Below are 21743 nucleotides of genomic sequence, written 5' to 3'. Positions count from 1 at the left end.
ACTTGGGAGAGAAAGATGTAGAAACGGTCAGGCACACTAAATAGAATTAGGAAATATTTTGAAAACATTCCTGCAAGCCAGAACATGTAATAGCCAAATTCACTTTAAGTCTCAACAACCCAAGTTCAGAGGTTTGAATCACTCAAGAATGTCCTATGTTTAGCAAACACTGCTAATCTGGCACATCTCTTCCTTGTCTGGCCAAACCCTTCCCTTCTCGAAATACCCAGAACAGATAAATGCAGTGTTACAGATACTCATTAGCAGAGAGAACGTGACCAAAACATCAGTGCAGCTTTGAAAGGCAGGCCATATATCTACAGTCATGGCCACATATCTACAGTCATGATGGGCTTAAATTTTGTTTTGTTGTTCTTCCAGCTGTTTGCCAGCAATAAATGGCAACTGTACTTTCCAACTGTGTTCAGCTGGGCTCTACGCCATTTTTCGCTGTTTTTGATGGCAGAGTTCTCAAAGACATGCATTAAACTATCTGGCCCATGCAATAACTCACTAGGGTTGCACTCATGCTTCCAAGGAGGCCCAAAAGAAGAGGGAAAGTAGTCTTTTTTGAGAAAGGCAGCAGTCTTCTGCATTAGTAATATTAAACTTTCCCAAGGAATTTCAATAGCATTAACAAATTATTTTGATGAAATACAGGAGACTTTGCAGATAGTTTTCTCAGGGTTTCAACAGAGCAAAATGTGCAAGCTGTACACCCACTCCTTGATGTTGTAAGCTCCCTTACAGTCTGTCCTGTAACCATTCTCAAATATACTAATGTTACAGAGTTAATCTCATAATGGTAATGCGTTCACAAACAAATTACTGCAGTAATGCAGTTAGCTCAATTAACTTTTGAATCTATTCACTAGGCAGAACTAAAGGTCATTTTCTATTAAAATATCTCCCTCCCACTTCCTTATCACCCTTTGCAACTTACGGGAGTTAATATTAGAAATCCTGTCTACGCTATGTCAGGAAGAAGACAGGATGACGAAGCCAGAAAAAGACCTTATTCTTTACTAACATAACACAGACATGGCCCGAAGAGAACATCTGCCTTCTTTCATGAACACATCTAATTATGGCAAATTGTTAACACCTTGAAGAGGAGTTTCATAGAAGGGTAAACTTTAACATATGCCATTCTCACACATAAAGCATCCTGTACCTCATACTCTTCCAAACACATGCCCTTTTTCCTACAACAGTTTATCAAAGGCCTTGTTTTGAAAAGGACTTCAACCTGTTTTCCATTCCTGTGGATGCATTTTTTTAGTGCTTGCAATTATTTGCCAGTGCAAATAAATCCATAGAACTGTCAAACTATGTAATCTGGGAATGCAGTCAGGAGATGAGACAGCAAGGCCTGCAAAACTGCAAATGAAATTATTTCCCCATGCACAAATGTGAGACACTACAATTTAAATCTTTTGGAAAATTCTGCCTTTATTTGAGCACTGAAAACTGCCTGTCCACCCTAGAGCGCTTGCTACTCTTCCCCTTGAGATCCCACACTCAAGTCACAGTGAATAATTTGACACTGTTATTGCCATGGCAACACCTTGATGTCATGCATACACAGAATCATGATTGACATTCCTGCAGTAACCAACAAAAGGAGAAATGAGGAGAAGAAGGAGAAAACCAGACTGGGCTCCAATACTAATGGGGGAAACAGAGTATCATTGGCACTGTAAATATTGCTTTATTCATAAATCTGCTTTCTCCCATTTTTCACCATGCCAATGTTCCTGTGAAGAGCTCCCATCAGACCCCAAAACACACAAAAAGTGCAGAGGGGGATTCCTAACATACACCTGGATTTGGCCAGATTGCAGTGGGTGTCCTTCTGACAGTGCTCTCCTTGGGCTGAGGACTCCATGCTACAGCACGGAAGATTTTTGCCTCAGAGGTTAGTCTTAAAAATGTGCCTCTTAAATGTCATAGGTATGGCCTAAAATAACACAACACATTAAACAATGTAGGTTTTGCCTCTGAGGATAGTATTCAGGTGTTCAGCTGGACTGTAGATCTTTCTCCTTTTCTTTTCCTGTTTCTCTCCTCTCCTCTCCTCTCCTCTCCTCTCCTCTCCTCTCCTCTCCTCTCCTCTCCTCTCCTCTCCTCTCCTCTCCTCTCCTCTCCTCTCCTCTCCTCTCCTCTCCTCTCCTCTCCTCTCCTCTCCTCTCCTCTCCTCTCCTCTCCTCTCCTCTCCTCTCCTCTCCTCTCCTCTCCTCTCCTCTCCTCTCCTCTCCTCTCCTCTCCTCTCCTCTCCTCTCCTCTCCTCTCCTCTCCTCTCCTCTCCTCTCCTCTCCTCTCCTCTCCTCTCCTCTCTTCCTGATGTTTTTAAGTGTTCACAGGAAGACACACACAGACCACTAGGAATAGTATAAAATAACATCTGTTAAGTATTTTTTAAACTCAGTGTCTGCAGCAGTTCTCATACGGGTCTACAGGCAATACCAAGACAAGGATGGAAACAGCCTTTTATTCTAAATTTCATATGTACAAGGAAAGCCATTTTACACAGTTTTGTAAATTCTGCGTAAAAAAAGCTATTGTCATACAATGTCACTGTGCTTACACTAATAAGAACTTTTAAACACGGAGTACATTATTAACAACAAAAACTGTTAACAAACAGGCATAAAAGACACAGATATGTGTGCTGATATTTCACATATATTCTAGAAACAAGTTGGCGCAAAAATAAAATGTGCCAGTAAAAAAAAATAGGCTTTTTTTTTTTTTAAATCATGCAATACATGATTTTCTTTCTTGCTTTCTCTCCTTTTTGTACACAATATGCTGAGATCCATTCTCAAGCCTTTCACATCAGGATTTGCAGGCACTTCAGAAACCAGCTATTTTTACAATACATGAAGTTCAGACCAACAAACACAAAAACAGCTGCTTGCAAAAGAAATTCTCATATCCCATATGCACATTCAAATATTACTCTCTGCTACAGCAATCTTTTTTGCTTTAGTAATTTTTGGATACTGACATGTTTTCAGGAAGAAGTGTAACAGTTTGTCTCTATTCATGTACTTAAAGGTTTCTTTTTAATGTAGCATCACGATTAAACAATATGGAAGCACAAAGGAAATTGTCCATAAAGCTCCACAATTTCTAAAAAGAAGGAGTTGTTCTCTTTACAGCTATTTGATCCATTGAAAAATTTTGATTTCCTCTGCTCTTGCTTTGAGCTATTTCCAAAATTTGCCCAAAGTCTACTGTGTATCAGATGACCATGAGCTGACACCCTCCCTAGTTCTCTTCTAGATACAAGTGTCATATGACCAAATTAATTTAGAAGCAAAGCAAAGCAGAACTGAATTGTATGTTTGTTCATAATTTCCCATCTTTAATAAATATACTAATCAAAGGTTTGGCTGTGTCTTTATAAATAATCTCTCTCCAGTTATTTCATTTGTAATGGACTGTGCATTAAGATTATAAGGCAATAGGAACAGGATTCTCAGGATAACTGAAAGCTTAATATTGTTTTCCTCGTGAGTCAGGATAAAGGCTTTTTTAATAAGCTCAGAGTGGGGAGAGAGAGAAAAAAAAGAGTGCATATGTGCATAATAGAAGAAGGATAATTTTTCAGCATATAGACATTTAAATATTGATCAACAAAGACTGGTAATGACTCCACCATAAAACACAGCAGAACTCCAACTGCAATCCAGAGCAGACCTCAGCCTTATCCACTCAAGAGTGATATCTACACCTCCATCTGACCCGAGAGAAATAATAAAGGACATATCAATGCTTCCTTCAACCTCAAATTCATTAATTTTGTGCCACAAAGCTGCATGTTGGTGTAATAAGTCACTGCAAAGTAAAACACGTTACAACAAATCCTAGTGAAAAGCCATTGACAACTAGTGGGCTGGGCTACGAACTCGGAATGCAGAGGCGGCGCTGCTCACTTCCACTATGATTGTCAAATGGTGGAACGTCCTTCCATGGACTCAACACTTGGGACACAATAGCAAAGACATAAGGCCCACCAGTGCTTTGCCCATATTTTCAAAGGCACTGAAATAGAAAACGGGTATGTTCCTTAGTACCATCAGTTTAAAATGTTTTCAAAATATAAGTCTTTATATGAAAATGTTCCTTATTGCATGGTAAGTTGATCCTCATTTTCTTCACCTCAAGAATAAAATGGTCTTCCCTTTTCTGGTGTTTGCAATCTGTTTAGCCTCGCTACCTGAGATGGTGAAGGCGGTACATCTTGTCTGAAAGGACCTTTAGGAGGGGTATAGTTAGGGTCCTGAATTTTCTTATATGAGTCATAGTTGCTAGGTCCTTCAGAAGAAGTTTTTTTTTTCAGTTGTTGTTCTTTCCGCCTCTGCTCTTGACGGAGCAGTTCTTGTGTTTCTAGCATTACCCTGGCATTAAAGCCATGTCCCCCCATATAGCCATTCCTTGATCCCTGGTAGCTGGAATATCTGGGATTTTCCTTCGCAGTCTGGAACCCTTCTCCAGGGGAATAACTCTGCTCCCAGGAGTCTTGAGATACAGAACTTGCATTTTTCCGGCTTTGCCTGAAAAGAAAAATGAAAGAGGTTTATAAGAGGTTTCCCTTTGACTGTTACTGACAATAATCACTGGAAAGAAGGAGGCTTCTGCCATACCATCAGCTTTTCCCCAGCTGTGGCATTCTCCAGAAGTCACTTTCTAGAGTTAAAATCCTCCTCTGCCCCAAAGTGATGTCTTGTCTCTTTTGTTAGGAGAACATTTCCTAGAGAGTTGAACTATATTTCTAGGCCTCTGCAAGAGGAATATTCCATGAAAACCCATTCAGTGCTACAATTACCCTCATGTTCTCAAGAAAAAAGTGTTACAATTCAGTGCAGACTGGGAAAGACCATACATGTTGCTGTGCTTCCTAAGAATGAAGGTAATAGCCAGCAATTGTAAAGTCACTCATGAAAGATTTGAATCTAGACTGACACTTGATTAAAAATGTAACAGGCAGATCCTTAAAACACTTGCCCTAACACTGCACAAGTCAGAAGATAAAGCTCGTTACTGATAGGTAGTTCCAGTTTCTTCCTCCCATTTCCTGAACTAAGAATTTCATGCTATAAGGACTGTTTCCCAATCTGCTATAGCTTTCATAAAAGAAAAGGCAGAGATAACCTTTTTTACTCATTTTTTTGGCTCCAGGGAGTAGATAAATAGGCCAAATACATATAGGAATTACAAATTCTTATCTCTTTTCACAATAAATCACCACATTATTTTGAAGACAGATTATGGTTTTGAAATAACTTTAATTTACTATCAAACTGCTAGATGCTTGTATGAATTTAAAATAAGATTCGTGGTGATAAAGTAAAACAATTTTGTGCTGCAGCAAAAGAGATACCTGCTTTGAGATTAAAATTAGAGTACGAGAATCAAGCAATAAAATAAAATACATTGCAGCATAAATCAATAAGAAAATAATTTAGTAGTTTATATATGGCTTGGTTTTTCATATCATCAGATATGACAATGTGGCCTCATCCAATGAATATACAGTGGAGATACAGGAGACCTGGAAAATTTTTCTACCATCACTAAAAGTAAAAAGTCACCTAATGTTTTTGCAATCTTCCTTCCACATGTATAATTTGAAAATTACCATATCCTCCTTATTTCATAACTGATTCCGAGACCTCTGGATGAAACTTTTACGCAGGATGAATGTAAATTATTGCAGCAAAAATTACAACATAATGTAAATTCTTACAAAAAATTTTATAGCTGTTATTGGTATTCTCATATCCAACTCTGCCAAAGGAACAATGCTTCTGAGTCATGTTTTATCACTCCCTGGAACAAGAGCAAATTGAATGAACCTCTGTAGGCTACGAAACTGTCAAGTTTCTGATCTAGAGCAAGATAAATTTTAAGTAGTAGAAAATTAACGTGGAGTTAAACCTTGCTCTTACAGTTTCAATTGGGACAAGAGGATGACTAGTTGAACCGATTTAATTTACTGACTGTTTTCTGGTACTTGTTCAAAATTAGTTGGCACATTTTCCCTGTTTTTCTGGGAAGATCCTTTAAAATTGACTCAAGAGTTTATTTGCCTTCAGTACTAAAGATCTGAATGTGCAAAGGAACAAAAAAAGGAGGCTCGTAAAGGATACACAAGATGAAAGGCAGCAAAGCTCAAGAATGAAGCCAGGGCACAAACTTCAATCATTACAAAGTCATGGTTGCAACATTAAGCTTGGGACCTAGGTTTCAGACTAACAGAAAGATTTCTTTAAAGATCAGTCACAGCATTAGGAACAGTTTGTAAAGATGGAGAACTGGATGCCCCAGGTTGTTATAGGAATATTGAGGTATTTACAGCCCTGAACTTTAGCCCTGCAGTTCTGTCTGCTCTCAGCACAGCTGAAATACTCAGAGTGCTCAAACTAAGCCATTAAATTATCATTAATTACTCAGTAACATGCATTGCTAGATTGCTAGCCATTTCTCATGTCGAAAACAACCTTGAGTAAAGTTCTCAGTAACTCTTTTCAAAAAAAGGATTTCAATGAGCTGTTCTGTGATCTATTTTTCATATTTCTTGTAGATTAATTTTCTTGTAGATTAATTTTCACTTTAGAGTTATTAATTTCTGCCACTGGAACAGCATTGCAACTGATTCCAACTTTTAAATGCTACCAGAGATTGTAAAGAGGCGAAGCGAGTTTTAAGAATCATAGTTTTAAAATATAAGTACGTGTGGTTGAGTGGGGCTAGCAGAAATGAAAGAGAATTTCTCAGGAGAAACAATATGACATTAATAGGTGTGGTCAATTACAAAGGAAGGCAGAGATAAAAAGAAGAGAGGATATAAAGATTTGCAAGATGAGAAACTAACAATCTCAGAAAACACAGGAACTTTACATTTCTCTTTCTCACCTTCCAAACTTAACAGAAAAATTCTACACTGAAAGGTGTAAAAGCATTTGAAAATCTGAAACTGTTTTATTTTCAAAGATGTTGCTAAGAGTTCATGGTTAGATAACTTTGCTATGAGGCTTATATTTGTTTCCAAAAAAAGAGTTATAATATTCCCAGTAAAACATATCTTGTCACAACAAATTTTTTTTTCCACACCATTTCCACACAAGTCATGAAAAGTAATACAGCCTTATTGGAAAGCAATTTGACACCAAGCTCCAGTGTAAATTATTCTCCATTCAACCATTGCTGCTGATATTTCAAAATGCAAAGACTATTTGCATAATGCTTAACTATGAGAGTTAATTTGAAACACAAGTTGGCAAAACTTCTATTAATTCTTAAAACTAAATATCATGTAAAGACATTTTGCCCAAACAACTAATCTTTAAAAAACCTACCACTTAAAAAAGTAGGTTTGTTTACAAAAAAAAAGTATTAATTTTCAGTATTATATATATATTAAAAAAGGTATATATGTAAACTTGAAGAGCACTTGAAGATTTCTTGGATAATTTTCTCAGTTCCATATTTTTCTGTTGGAGGTCTTGAAACATTTTTCCCTTTTAATTTTTCTCCTGTATTAACATCGCAAAGACAGAACTTCTACCCAGTAAAGAATTAGGCAATAGAAAAAAAATCATCTGACATGTCAAAAGGGGACAACTCATGTCATGCTCAGGAGATTTCATAATTGCAGAAAATTAAACTGGATGTGTCCCACAAAGAATAGGTTTGTTTAATATTTCAATTCTGCTGGGTGCTGAATGTCATCAAATTCCCCTGAAATGGGCTCTGAAACAATTCTCTGAAGCAATTCTCAGCTACCACATGCTCTCACTTAAGAAATTCTATGCCTCTTCCACAGTGAATACATTCTGCCTTATATCAATGCTGAACATAAGTGTCTGCACTAAGTAGGACATATTCCTCCACAAATGGAATTAGCTCCAGGCTCCTATGCACGGAAGAGCTTCAGACAGTTCCCATACCTGGGCAAGGAGCTGTACTGGCGCTGAGCTTGCTGGAAACTCTCTCGCTCTTCTTGCCGCTGCCGCTGCATTTGGACCTCTACTGAAACAGAGTGCCTGCCACTCTGTGAGTATGTCTTGGTGTTTGGCTACAAAACAAAATTGAAAATGTCTTAAACAAAGCAGAAAAATACCCACAAAAGAGCCATCATTTAAGTTGCTCTTGTACAAATACAGCAATATTTGTTTCAACATGCAGTTCAAGTAGCTCTTTCACAATAATTAGGTTAAATTCTGACCTGTAACAGTGACTTGTGTGACAAATTCTGTTTATGACCTACCATTTCTGAGATGTATCAGGCAAACAATCATCCAGAAGGGGTTATGTTTTTTTGGCAATGCTGTAATTTAAATTAAGTCAGTGGAACAGATTTTCAGACTCTCTAAGTTAGCCAAGCCATGGTAATGCTACGTTCTACACTCCATTGAGGATTTGAGGGGGGAACGAGCACAGCAGCTCCTTTGAACATCACGAATACACTCAAGTGATGCTCTCCCTTAGTGGAACCATCCTATTTTGCTGTAGGCCCAGAGACAGGGAAAATATCTTCTGGTTCAATATGGTCAAGTAGATAAATTCAGCAAGTCTCTTGTGGACAATGAGGACTCCTGTATCTCTGAGAAGGATCTTAATGAGGTGACAATGTGAAACGTTGAAGCCAATACTAAGAGCAAGTGAAAATGGATGGTCTTTCTGGGAATAGAGAGTATTACCAGTGAAGATCTGACAGAATGGATGGATCCAAACTTCGCAACAAGGAAAAGTTCACTTTTGTAGAGATACCACTTTTCATTTTGCCGTACTACTTTCTTCAGATTTTGTGATTTCATTTTGCAAAATAGTGTCACAAAAATCAAAGAATGCTATGGGCTTTTCTTTTTGTTTTACTAATAAGGTTTTGCCTACAAAGAAACCAAGCATTATTTTTTTCCTTCTTAAAATTACCAGTACTATTCAAAACATGTAAGTTTAATCATGAGGAAGTTAGGGAGCATAACCACTTGTCTGAGCTTGGGACTGAAAGAGCTTGTCTCAGACTTGCTTTTAAAAGCATGTTTTGCCTTTTTATCTCTGCTTTTCCTCAAAACAAACATCTCTTGTTTTTTCCATTATAATTTCTGCAGCAGAAAGAGATCCTAATGGCTCACAAATATATGCAAGATAAAAGGCTTTTCAAAACCTTTGCACATTTAAGACAAGTTTTAGAAACTAGAAAGTTGTCATTTGTGGCATAAATGTCTTACTATAGTCATGTACCTGCAGGTAGCCAGAAACAAGTTTTAAACAGGTGTACAACTTTTAGAAACTTTGTTGTCAATGAGAATACACTTCAGACAGAGCATCAGCCTCAGCTCCGAATTTAACAATTTTCCCATTAGAAGAAAATTACTGGGTGAAAGAATCAGAATGTAAAAGCACAGACTAGGAGTAACAGCGAACTTAAGAGAATCCTGAATGCAACAGTAATGTCTATTTCAGAATAGGTTTACTCCGTAGAAACCTCAGTAAAACAGCATTTCTAATGAAAAATGCTTTAGGAATGGTGAGATGAAGCAACAAATTGAGAAAACAGAATCATGTGTCAGCCTTGTGGGAAATTTTCTTAGAGATGAATAAGCTGTACATATGTATGTCCAAACCAACAACCCCCACAGAGATTTCCTACTATATTGAATAAGGGCAACACATACAGAGCAGTATTTCAGTTATTGCATATGTCAACATTTCTAACTTTCTTGACTTTATTGAGAGTCTTCTGACATTTGGTATTTTACTGAAGGGCTCAGCTTATGGAAGGGAGTGATTACCTGAAAATCACAAGGTTTATTTGTGAATTCTCTCCTGTGTGGTTATAAGCAGCTTACAGCAAACCAGAGGGAAACTCAAAAGTTCCCATGTTAACTTCCCCATAAAGAATAAAAACATTTAAACTAAGATCTTACAGCCAATCTCCTCATTTCATGGGTTTCACTTCAACAACACTGGAAAGCTTGCAGCTACATTATGTCATATGTGAGAAAGTAGTTATCACAGATAAGACATGAAATCAGAATTGCTTCTCTTTATTTGAAAACAGTTTCACTTTTTTCAGTTGGCTGTAAATATTAAGGAATGTGACAGTGCAGAGAATGGTTAAACCACCAAACAGGTGGAGATAGGATTGAGCTGCTGCTCAGTTTAGGTTTATACAAGACAATAAAATGCATCATCTAGAAAGCACACACACATGTGGAGAGATGAAGTTACCACAAAAACCGGTAGTAAAGTGCCAGAGGCTCTGAAAGTCCTAATGGAGTATGAATGGACTAAGATCAAAATGTAACTTCAGAGATATTTATTTTTAATGCACAGAGGAACCAATGGTTCAACAGAGGGAGGAGCTGTCACTCCTGTCTGCCTGCTGTAGTGCATGCCCAGAATGACAGGATCTGAGGAGTCAGGTCTGGCAGTTCACAAAGAATTTTATCTAATGGACGGCATTTATAATTTGATGGGTCTAAAGGCAAACATCTCAAATCCACTATCTGATTTACTGAAGGTATGAGTACCTGTATGCCCTGTTAAACTAAGACAATTTGCAATACTTAATTAATCTGGAAAGGACACATATTTAGTCTGAATGTTGTTCACATCTACCATAAGCTGTTCATATAATTGAATCTATTATCTCACTTCAAGTATCCAAAAATACATCAGTGAGACATAAAAATACTCTCTTTGTATGTAATCACATATTCCATAACATAACATATATATACACACAGACAGGTACATTCAACCATCTTATTAATGACAAGGCTTCTCTTTCCAACTTTTGCATTCAAAACCTCAGTGATTCCATTGTGAATGCCCTTGATATATGGTTACAATGATAAAAAGACTTAATGTATTCCATTTTGGACCCTTAACTTGCTCAGTAAAATGCAAATCTCCATACAGTGATGTAACTTTTCAATGTACTGTTGATTGAAGTAACTAAACAAAAAATATTTATATAATAAGTAATTTTAGTCTTCAAAAACTAATAGGTAATTTTGTCTCAGTTCTCATAGTATGCTTTTATACACATATATTTTTATAAAATATATTCCTAAACACACATCTCTATAAATGCCTAGCCTATTTATGTTAGCATAAAATGGAGAAAATTAAGAAAAAAAATGTTGCATTTTCAGGTCTTTCAACGGCAACAAAAATAGGTGTACAAGGAGCACACGTAACACATAATTTTAACACTGATATCAACACAAGGCTAAGTACAATTATAACAACCTGAAACAATCCAACAAAGCTGGCAACAGCTCAGTCCTCACTGAACAGATTGATAAGAACTCTGGCCTCGCTTGCAATGAGATTTATGACAAGCACTGACCTTTTAAATTAGGATGTGGTCAAGGCCACAACAACAACCAAGTCTGAGTTATACAAATAAATGTATGTTCAAGTCTTCCACAATACATTTAAGTGGCAATGACAGTGCATTCAGCATTGTTAAACAATATTCAGCATGTAAAATTGTGCTTTAAGATAGATGAAATTACATGGCTCTCTACTCAAAGAGGCATTAATTTAAAACCAGGGCTGCAAAGTTAAAAGTTTCTACTTTCTCACTTTATGCGAACAACATTTTTTCATATTACAGAGAATGTAGCCCCATGGTTCACATTGCAGTGACTATTATCAGCAGTCCAGGCCAACATATTTTAGGGACAAAGGTCCATTCTCTCTTTTCCTACCTATCCCAGGGGCTGCCCACACAGCTTCTGTCCCCACAGAGTGCCATAGCTACCCACACAGGGTAGTTTTGCGTGGTGGCAGCATGGATCCCTCAGGAATGGCACAGACCAAAGCTGCTGCTGACTTACAGAGAGGAGATCATGGGGGCTATCCAGTGCACTGGTTTTTCAGGGAGATCCAACCAGTTCAGGTGATAGGAGATCTACCAACGTCAGTGACATACCTATCTGACAGCCTACAGCCACAGGGACAAGCTGGGAGAGGTGCTTACTCAGACTCAGAACATTTTGGGTTAATAAAGAAATAGTTAACAGGGAAATTACTAAAGGAGCAATTCCCTTAGTATTTTCCCAGTTATTAAAAAAGGCCATTATTTAATAATAAAATAAATGTGCTATTTTTTTTTTTTTCCAGATTAAGCTCTGTGTTTGACCAAGAAGTTTCAAGTTCACCTGGGAAGTTGGCAGGAACAAGGCCTCCCCAAAAGTCCGTGGTTCTCATAGTGCAGCACTAATTAGAAATAGATAAGATTAAATGACCTTGCCTGCTTTATGTGTAAATGTACTTGGCACAGATGACAGACAATCCAGTAACTGTGTATATCAAAATTCAGAATGATAAAAAACATTCAGTGTTTCTGGGAGATGTCCTTGAAAACTATTTTTACTTCCATCTTTGTGTTTATGTTGCTATGGTGAACAGAACATATAGCAATAAGTCTTTTAAAAATTGCCAACAGGTGTATGTATTAACTCAAACAACATATAATAGGAAAAACCCATCCCTTTCTGTACCTTTCTGTGGTGTAGGAACACTGAGCAGTATGGAACAAAGATTTCTGTTTTGTCTTAGGAGCAGCAGAAAGAAAATCTTCAGTATGTCAGAAACAAACCACTAAGCCCTGAAATTCTGCTTGAGGTATTTATATTCACCGTACGCCTGGGAACTATGTTTGTTTACTAACTAAAATAACTTAATTTCTTTTTAAAATCTTATATCTTCATTTTTTAACTTCAAATATATTAGTAGATTAAAGCTAGTGGGTAATAAAAGGTTAAAAATACAAAATATTAAAGTTTGAGCCTATATCTTAGCAAAAAATGCTGGTATTTTATTAAATCCTTTGCAGATTTGATAAAAGGGATATTAACTACACGGTTAAAGAGAAACTACCTGTGAAGACACTGCCCTGCATAACTTTGGTTTCCTCTCTGAAACAGATTGTGGCATAGGAGAAACTGCAATTTAGCTTCTAGGGTTTTTGTCTACTGCAATACTCCATTAGATATTGCCTAATATCTTGTATAAAGTATCCTAAAATAGATGCTTGAAATGGATTAATAATAGAAAGAATTACTACACCACTTCTCTTTCTCATTAATGCATTGAGTAATTCTACATACTTTACAGCCTGATATAAACTTTACAATGTTTGTATTGAATAAAGTCTGTTACTGATTTTTTCAGGTAATATTAATATGCTATGGTTGAAGTTACAGCAATCAACATTAGACTTTTGTTTTTCCTAAAGAATTTTAGATTATTTAAATTTAGTACGGCTTTGAGAAGGTCAAGGACTTGAATACAGGGATAAGAAACAAGTATTTTAAACAGACAAAAAAGATTTTTTTTCCTATAGAGACAAGACCTACACACCAACAAAAAGCAGAAAAAACCTAAGCATAGTCCCCAAATTTTCTGAGCCTTTATTTATCAGGCCATGTATAAATATATTATTAGGACTCCTAAAGTCTTTCCTCTATGAAAATCATGTAATTATTTACTTTTCACAAATCTGTGCATGTAACTAAAGCTACACTCAGACAAGTCAGGTAATGTATATATTATGACCCAGTTAGCTGTTATCTTTAGAAAATAAATGATCTTTTTATTTGACTCCTAAATATTTAAAGTACAGTTTGCTCAGCTGCTCTCTCAATGCCAATTTTTTCCCATCATTCAAATAGATCCAGGATGACTGGAGATGAATGCATTTGTGAATGGAATTTGCCACTTCCCATTTTCAGCACCAACTATTGTATTGAATACGATGAAATAAAGCACCAACTTTTGTCCCTCAAGACTCTTTGTGGGCTTTTCTGGATCACTGGTATGCTTCTACAAGCAGGACTGGCAAGCAGCTGTAATGTTTTCCATGGATTTAAAATGCGCTTTTTTAAAATTGGATTGTTCACTTCCATGGCATTTAGGGCTATAGAGCTGTGATTTTGTTGTTGAAACAGGGGGGTGTGTCTCTTAATCAAGATGTGACTAGGCAAAAATACAAGATGTGGAACAAATTACAGCGAAAGTCGCCCAAAGCCTGGGACTGGTACAAGGTAAACCTCAGCAGACCTAACACAACCCAGAAAAGCACAGAAAACAGAGGCTCAAGTTTGGTACCAAACAGAAAAATCAGCCCCAGAAGAATCCTCATTGGTATAAAAATGTCATAGCAACAGCAAGGGCCTTAAATATTAGCAGACACACTGTAATACCATGCAATTCTACGTGCCCAGATACACATTTCTGCAAACTTTGACTGGAATTAATACCAGCAGGATTAAAATGGATTAATAAAGTTTTATGTTATTTTTATCTTTTTTTTCCATGCAACATCAAGCCTATAGTACTGCCCCTGAAAGCCTCTTGTACCTTGCTTTTTGAAATATGTACAATAAAAAGCGCTATATGAAAGAAAAAAAAAACAACTGCTATGAAGCCTGAGAAAGTCATCTTAAAATAAACAAATGCGAAAATCTCTTCCATGAAGCTTTGAATCAGCTGCAGAACTAGTGAATTTTAGAGATGGCTTGATGTTGCAACATTTAGGCAGTTATTTAAACCCTAACAGTATGTCATTCAAATGGCCTTGAGCAGAAATGTTATGCTGCTTAATAGACGGTGTCATCTCATTCCAGCGCTATCACATTTTGTGTCTGTTAAGCTGCCTGATGCTGTGTGAACACTCACAGGCACTCAAGTACTTTGTTTACTGGTAGGACAAATATAGTGGGTCAAAAAGTCCAGCGCTGTTGCATTGCTCATGGACAGAGAAACAACCTTCACCTGATGGGCACCAGCAGAAAGGGATGGGCCAGGCACCCACGAGTACCACACAGAGCCAGCATGATGTAGTGCTCTGTGGAATGAGATCTGCCTCCAACTCAGGGAGGAGACTGAAGGTATCTGTCACAGGTAACCGGACTCCTGTGTCACAGGCCATTAATAATCAGGGAGGAATTGGAGTTGGTGAGGTTTACAGCACCATTTTGATAATATATTAGTGGGTTTCTGAGGCATCGAGCTCCTCTGGATATCCTCAGAGCTGCCAGATTTCCACCAGCATCCATTACTTACACTGCAAACTTCATGTTCATCTATATTTCCTTAAAGTAACCAAGAGTCCCACATCACATCAGCACTTTGTTCCCTATCCTCAACCATCCCATCAGCTTGTTAATGAGAAATGCAAACTACTTATCACCTCGTAGTACACGCTTCTCTAAGGACGGGTTTTTCCTCTCTTTCTATCCAAACCAGGTCAGAGCTGGCGCTGTCTTGTGGCTCAGAGGCTTCTCTGTATGCAAAGCTTTTTGTTTATATAGGCTGCACAATCCATCTCCCTCGGATGAAAACACTCTTTTCAACAATGGCCCACGTACAGGTGCACTTTGCACTGCTGTGGTTTGGAACCAACAGCTCACAGATGGAGAAGACTGAAAAGACACTGATGAATGTATCTAAGTATTTTCCTACATGTGTATTATAAACCAATTTTGCAAATTTTTTTGTGACATTGGTATTTAATAATACATCTGGATCTGTTTTGAGAGGTTGTCTTAAGAAAGTCCATCATTTTAGACTAACATGTTAAAGTAGTACAACACGCTCCTGAAGAGAGAGGGTTATGGCTCTTTAATACTGAAATGACTGTAAACTGCTGAAATGGATGAGATCATTGCTTTATCTTTTCCAAGCATTGTGATCTTGAAAGGTTGGAGTACATGATGGAAAAATAAAATTATAAGTCAAATAGACTCTGGGTAACTTTTTTTTTAAAGTACTTATCTAAAATAAAACATTTGGTCACCTATGTATTTAGCAACAGAGCAGCTCTCACAAAAGCAACAATAAGCTTCAGAATTAATATTAATACATTAAGCTGAATTAGTCACTTTGAGTTCATTTGCATGATCTGTAGAAGGGGAGTAAACAGAGAGATACCATTTGTTTGAATAAGAGAAAATAGAAAGGTCAGTGTTCTGACCCACAATTTAGGAAATTATTCCATTCCTAAGGTAATCAGTCTGTCATCCAAATAATTCCCTTCTCACACATTACAAGAAACTATAATAAAAGCCAAGCTGACTGTCTAAAGTTGCTATGGCATTTAGATATACAACAATTTGGCCCATGACCTTCAGTAGTTAATTTCCCAAGTCTTCAAGAGTGCAAGCTTTTCTCATACACAGTTTTCCCAAGAATGTTGCTCAAATCTCTCATTTGGAAACTTAACAGTAGCTGATATGGATAACAGAAGGTATCAACTACACCCAGCCCCAATCTACCCCAAATGGGTAAACTATCCCTGTGACGAGCTATCACATTATCTTCCACACCTCAAATTGAAAGTGTCTGGTAATAAAATAATGTTTATATTACTTACCCAATTTCAGAGAAAGTTAGATGTTTTCTAGGACAGGAAAAGAGAAGCCTATATCCTGATACTGTTTTTCTCAGTAACTTCATACATGGACATGTGGCTCTTTGGCTATTCTCACCTTAGTCTCATGTGCATGGCAAGGCTGAGTAACAACGACTCGCCACCCTCACCCGCTTCAGAGGAAGCTGTAAGAGATTCTACTGTTGTCATCATACGGTTCCCACTTTTTTGGGAACACAAGCAAGTTGTTCAATGTCTTTATCATGGAATTTTCAACTAAGTTACAGGTTTCGTCCCGTATTTAAAGGATCCTAATTTAGGATATGTAATTGATTAAAAAGCAGCACTAATTCATTTAATTATGTTAATCAAGATAAGCATATGAATTTAAATAATTGTATCACATCACTAGATCAGTTTGAACAGGATTTAAAAGATCAATTATGACATATATCTCAACACAGAAGTGTCTCAGCTAATGTGTCAGTGATACTATTGTAAAGCAGGCTCTCTTTTACTGTGAAAAGACCTACCTCTACCTTTTAAGAAAATAACTAAACACAGTGATGTTGCTTCAGAGAAAATACCATTTACAAGGTTACATCTTCTATTGTTTATTGTTAGTATGTATTTTATTATGATTTTCCTTGAAAACTTCAGATCAATAGATACTGCCTTTGAGATAAAAAAATCCAACCAGTAACTCACAAAATCAAGGGTCTAAACACAGAGCAAATAATGCTATCCTCACACATGACAGATGGCTGAAGAAATTTAGCTATGAAAGCAAACATCAATGAACCAAAAATGGGGATCACAGCAAGGGCAGAAGCGTGGAGGCAGAGGACCCTGCCTCCTTTTTGGTCTGCTCCCAGCCAGCCCAGGAACAGCACGAGTCAGCCAAGCTTCCCAGATTTGACAGGCCCAGCACACTTACCCATGGCTGCTCAAAACTGTAAGTGCGTCTCCTGTCTTCCACGTCCTCGTCTTGCTTTGCTTGCTGGAACTCCTGTCTCAGGCGCTGTATCCGGTCGTGATTGTTGGGGGTTGATCTGTTGCTAAAAGAGGAAGGATAAAAATGATTCAAAATACTTGGGAACTGCCACCTTTGACTGGGACTGCTACTGCAGTGCGGGACTACAGACCCAAAAATAATTTACAAGCATTTAGTACTAAGATCTTTTGGCTTCTTAAGATTATTAATGCTGTTTGTCTTAAAAAGAAACTTCAGACGTTGCACGGACAAGACAAATAAAGGTATTTCTAAAAAGTTATTGGCACCTTTTCAGTATATGTCACTCCTAGAGAATGAAGAGGAATAGATATACTAGTGTCAGACCTAACATAAAGGGAAATTAAAAGTCCTAATGATCTCTGCTACTAAATAAACAAGAAAGATACTTTCCCCCAATCAATAAACTGTAGTACTGTCCGATCTTTATTCACATCAAATTAATTACAATGTCTGAAGGCTCTACCTATATAAAATTTGGTTTTCCCCAATCAATAAGAACCTGTCATCCCTTACTTCTGTTTTTAACAAGTCTTTTAAATTGATCAGTCTGAAAGCATTAAAAGGCTTGGGGGCCAGTAAAAAGCCATCCATTTGACAGGGCCACAGGCAGAATGGATCCAGGCAGCAGACAAGAGCTGGCTTCACTTGGCCCCACAGACACTGGTGGGCTGGGGAGGGCTCAGTCCCGGAGGCACTGATACAAACCAGCACACCCAGAACCTTCAATCCTTCAAACCCATCAATTTTTCCACACTGCCTGGTAATCCATGCTCCATGGTGCAGGTGTATGTGAAACCATAATGAAATATGCGCAGGAATGGCTTTTTTCATGGGGCAGAGGGAAAGTGGGTATTTATCAATCTTGTTGACATTTTTCCAGCTGTGCAGCTCCTACCTGACCCTACAACCCCACTCTTTCAAAGATGTTAATGTGGGAATCACAGAAAGCCTGACAAACAAATATGTTATATCAAGACTAACCAGAAGCATTTTAATCTCTTCTTGTGGATTTCTTGTGCCCTGCATTTTGTTGCTTATTTCAAAAGAGCTGATGAGGAATGGCCAGCTATTACTTTGCTTCAAAAGAGAAATCTGCAGAGAGACAATGGAAAGCAATTCCACAGATTTCTTTTCTTGGACACAGGGTGCAATAAAACACAGTTGAATTTATATCCTGTGTCTTTTCTTGTATGAAAAGAGACAATTCTACAGTCCATTTGTGACTGTTTTCCATGTCTTTAGGGACTGGTAGGTGCAGGGGATTGGATGTTGTAGATGTTTGAGACATTACCTCCCACTCTTTTCAGTGCCAATAAATAATGTTTATCAGTGCTTGGTTGGCCAGACAGAAAAATTAGTACGGTTCTGGCAAAGATTAAGTTTTGAAGTGGTTTGGGTCGATTTTTTTAAAATTTATTTGAAACCAAAGGCAAAGAAAAGGAAGGAATTTAGAGAAGTGTTTTCTTTCATGTTTTTTTTTTTAACCCAAATGGGAGCTTTAGGAAATGCTTTATTTGTAGGGTAAGTCAATTTCTATGTGCAAATTACCCTTTTGAAAAGTACAATTAAAAGAAAGCTTAATTTAGAACAGGTGGAAATGAAACACTGGTATTTTCAAAATTTCCACTTCATTGTAGGTGTGTTGCTAATTTTATTTCCTTAATTCGACTTCATTTTGTGAAACAGCTTATCTCCATTTGCAGTTTTATTTTATGTAAATTTATTCCTTATTGTCAAATTCTGCCCAGCTTTACTATATAACCACTTGTTTTTTTCCCATGCATTGCTATACACTTCACATTTTAAAGGGATTCATCACAATCCAATACAAGGCATACAAAATGTTTTTAAATGGTCTACTGATTTTTAAAACTGGTATTGTTAATCCAACAAACAAGTAGTCCACTGCTTTCTACACAGACAAGTGTTTTCTGCATGATAAATTGCAAAAGTATAGTAAATATTAGTATTTCAGGTATAAGAATATACGTTTGAAAGAGAAAAGTCATTTAACTTCTGTGCAAAAATTGCTAAAAAAGTGCCACCCATAGATACCTTGCAGTACTCAAGATGATGGGCAAATAATCACTGTTCCATAATCAAGGTTGTTTCACGCTCTAAGGCATCACAGTGCAAAAGTGACACTGAAGCAGTTTATCCAATGGCAAACAGAAGGTAAACCACAAAAGTACTGCACTAAACCTTGTGCATTATACAGGATACACTATACCAGCCCCAAAAATGGGCTGCTGGAAGGGTTATTACAGATCTGAGGGCTTCTGCACATTTTGTGATAGTTATTCATTAAAACAGTTACATTATCAGAGGAATGCCAAGAAAATGCATAGTGCCCATGCCATAAAGCCAAAATGTGTCTTTTCCCAAATAGCAAATGCATGAACTTGACACTCTCTACACTGCAGAGAGGAGTAACAAAGGACAAGGAGGATCCTGGGATTTATGGTCAGCTTGTCTCCAGACCCAAGAACTAATTTTAATGCCACGGATAATCACAAGAAAAACCACAAAAAAAAAAAAAAAAAAAAAAACAAAAAAAAAAACAAAATAAACAAACAAAAACCACCAAAAAAACCTGATTTAAGAAAAGTTATTCAAATTTACTAAAGATTTGATTTGATAATGGCAGAGAAGATAAGAAGATAAATCTTTTAACAATATTTCTATTTTGTCTGAAAAGCAAAGGACATGACCCAAATTTAGAAAACTGCAAAAGAAGTGAATTATAAAAAGGACTATTTCACAGAAAAGAAAGAGCAAAATTAGAGAAAAGCGTTTCTGTATCTACTCAAATTTCTTTTGTGCTCAAAAAGTCTCTAAGAAACAGAAAGTGAGATTAAGACAGTGGGTTTATAATAATAACAAAAACTAAATACTTTTATTTAGAAGAGGAAAAGGCAGACAGCAAAGGAGGCACTAAGACACATTTCTTAAAAGATCATTTGAGGGCTTAGACTATATCTTAGATTGGCCTCCTTTGGCTTCCATTTTCATTTCAACCTTGTTCTGATTCTCTAGGTTAAATTATAGCTGCCTTAACCTTCTCACCTGAGGGCTTGCACATCTCTGTCCTGTCCTGCCATGCTGTCACCTCTTTCTTTTCATGCCTCTCTTCATCCAGTTAATCTTATCATTGGTGCTTTTTTTGGTGGTTTTTATGTCTCCCACTGCACTCCCTCTGCACTCGGGGAACACTTGGTACACCCACTTAGTATCTCATTCAACTCCCAATTAGTACTTCCAGAAGGAGGGAAATGCAAAAATCATAATCACAAGAGAAAACTGTCACCAATAAAATTTTGGAGTCAACAGTGCAAACCTAATTTCATTCCTTTTCAGGTCCCAAGATGTTCTGTTTTATCTACAAATCTTTATGTAAGTCACATCATTATCCCTTGGGACAGAACTAAACAGCTTATATCCAGTGTGAAGTGTCCTCAGCCAGTCTAAAGCAAAATGAATTTTGACTTATCAGATGAATTGACCCAAGAGAGGCAGGGTCATATCAACAGACTACTAGGATGCAGGCTGCAGATGTTCTTGCTGCTTTAATTCCCATTTGTGGGTGTATGGTGCAAGTCCTCAAAAGTTCAATTAAATGTGCCATGTTTTGTTTGAGTCCTTCATTCAAATGCACTGAAAACCTGAAGGCAGATCCACCTCAAAGAATTCAGGCCGATTAGCAGAAAGGAAGGAGTTTAACTTGAAGTCCATTCAAAGTCTATTGAAGATTTGACCTATGCTAGCTTTAAAATTTTTAGCAAAACTGGAATTACAACTCTCTACAGTAACCACAGCTTGCCCAGACAGCCTTCCCTTATGCCTAGTTAACAGGATGGCTGTGAATTTACAGAAGACAATTAGCACCTCCTAGCATCAGATACCAGTGATGTTCTTTCTATCAAAGTGCTCTCAATATCAAATGTTCTTAAAATAAATAAAATTCAAGGAAAGGCTTTTAGGGCCAAAGTTTACTTGGGTTGCAAAGCATCTGTGCTTTCCTGTATCACAGCTCTACTTGGCACCCCATTGCCTTCCATCTGCAGATGGCACATTTCACAATCAGTTATTTTGTGAGTGCTGCTTCAAAACACACCACCACCAGCACAGACTAAAAATGCAACGGTAAGCAAGGCTTAGATAGGCCAGGGCTGTCACATATTTCTGGAAACAAGCAGTTGCAGCAATGGCCATCCGAGTCTCGGATCATTAAACAATGTCTCAGTGTGATGTCATGCACTGATGTGCAGAGCTGTATTCCTTTCAAAACAGTCAGATTTTCAGTGTGATAAAGTAGATACAACGTGC

The 21743-nt window shown here is 37.4% G+C and overlaps 1 protein-coding gene across 10 annotated transcripts in view; it reads right to left on the bottom strand.

Moving 5' to 3' along the window:
• Positions 1 to 2454: 2454 nt before the first annotated feature.
• The window catches only part of PARD3 (par-3 family cell polarity regulator), a 449586-nt gene continuing 430297 nt past the window's right edge, over positions 2455 to 21743 (bottom strand). For all 10 annotated transcript variants that reach the window (XM_069006483.1, XM_069006487.1, XM_069006484.1 and 7 more), the window contains 3 exons: positions 17340 to 17460; positions 7959 to 8086; positions 2455 to 4562 (listed from right to left, as the gene is read on the bottom strand). In XM_069006483.1, coding sequence (XP_068862584.1) covers positions 4169 to 4562; positions 7959 to 8086; positions 17340 to 17460 — 643 coding nt within the window. In that variant the 3' untranslated portion in view covers positions 2455 to 4168. The remainder of the gene's footprint in view (positions 4563 to 7958; positions 8087 to 17339; positions 17461 to 21743) is intronic.

The sequence above is a fragment of the Aphelocoma coerulescens genome, chromosome 2 (genome assembly GCF_041296385.1).
Source record: "Aphelocoma coerulescens isolate FSJ_1873_10779 chromosome 2, UR_Acoe_1.0, whole genome shotgun sequence".
Taxonomy (NCBI): domain Eukaryota; kingdom Metazoa; phylum Chordata; class Aves; order Passeriformes; family Corvidae; genus Aphelocoma; species Aphelocoma coerulescens.
The sequence above is the reverse complement of the archived record's forward strand: the minus strand, read 5'-3'. Positions and strand labels throughout refer to the sequence as shown.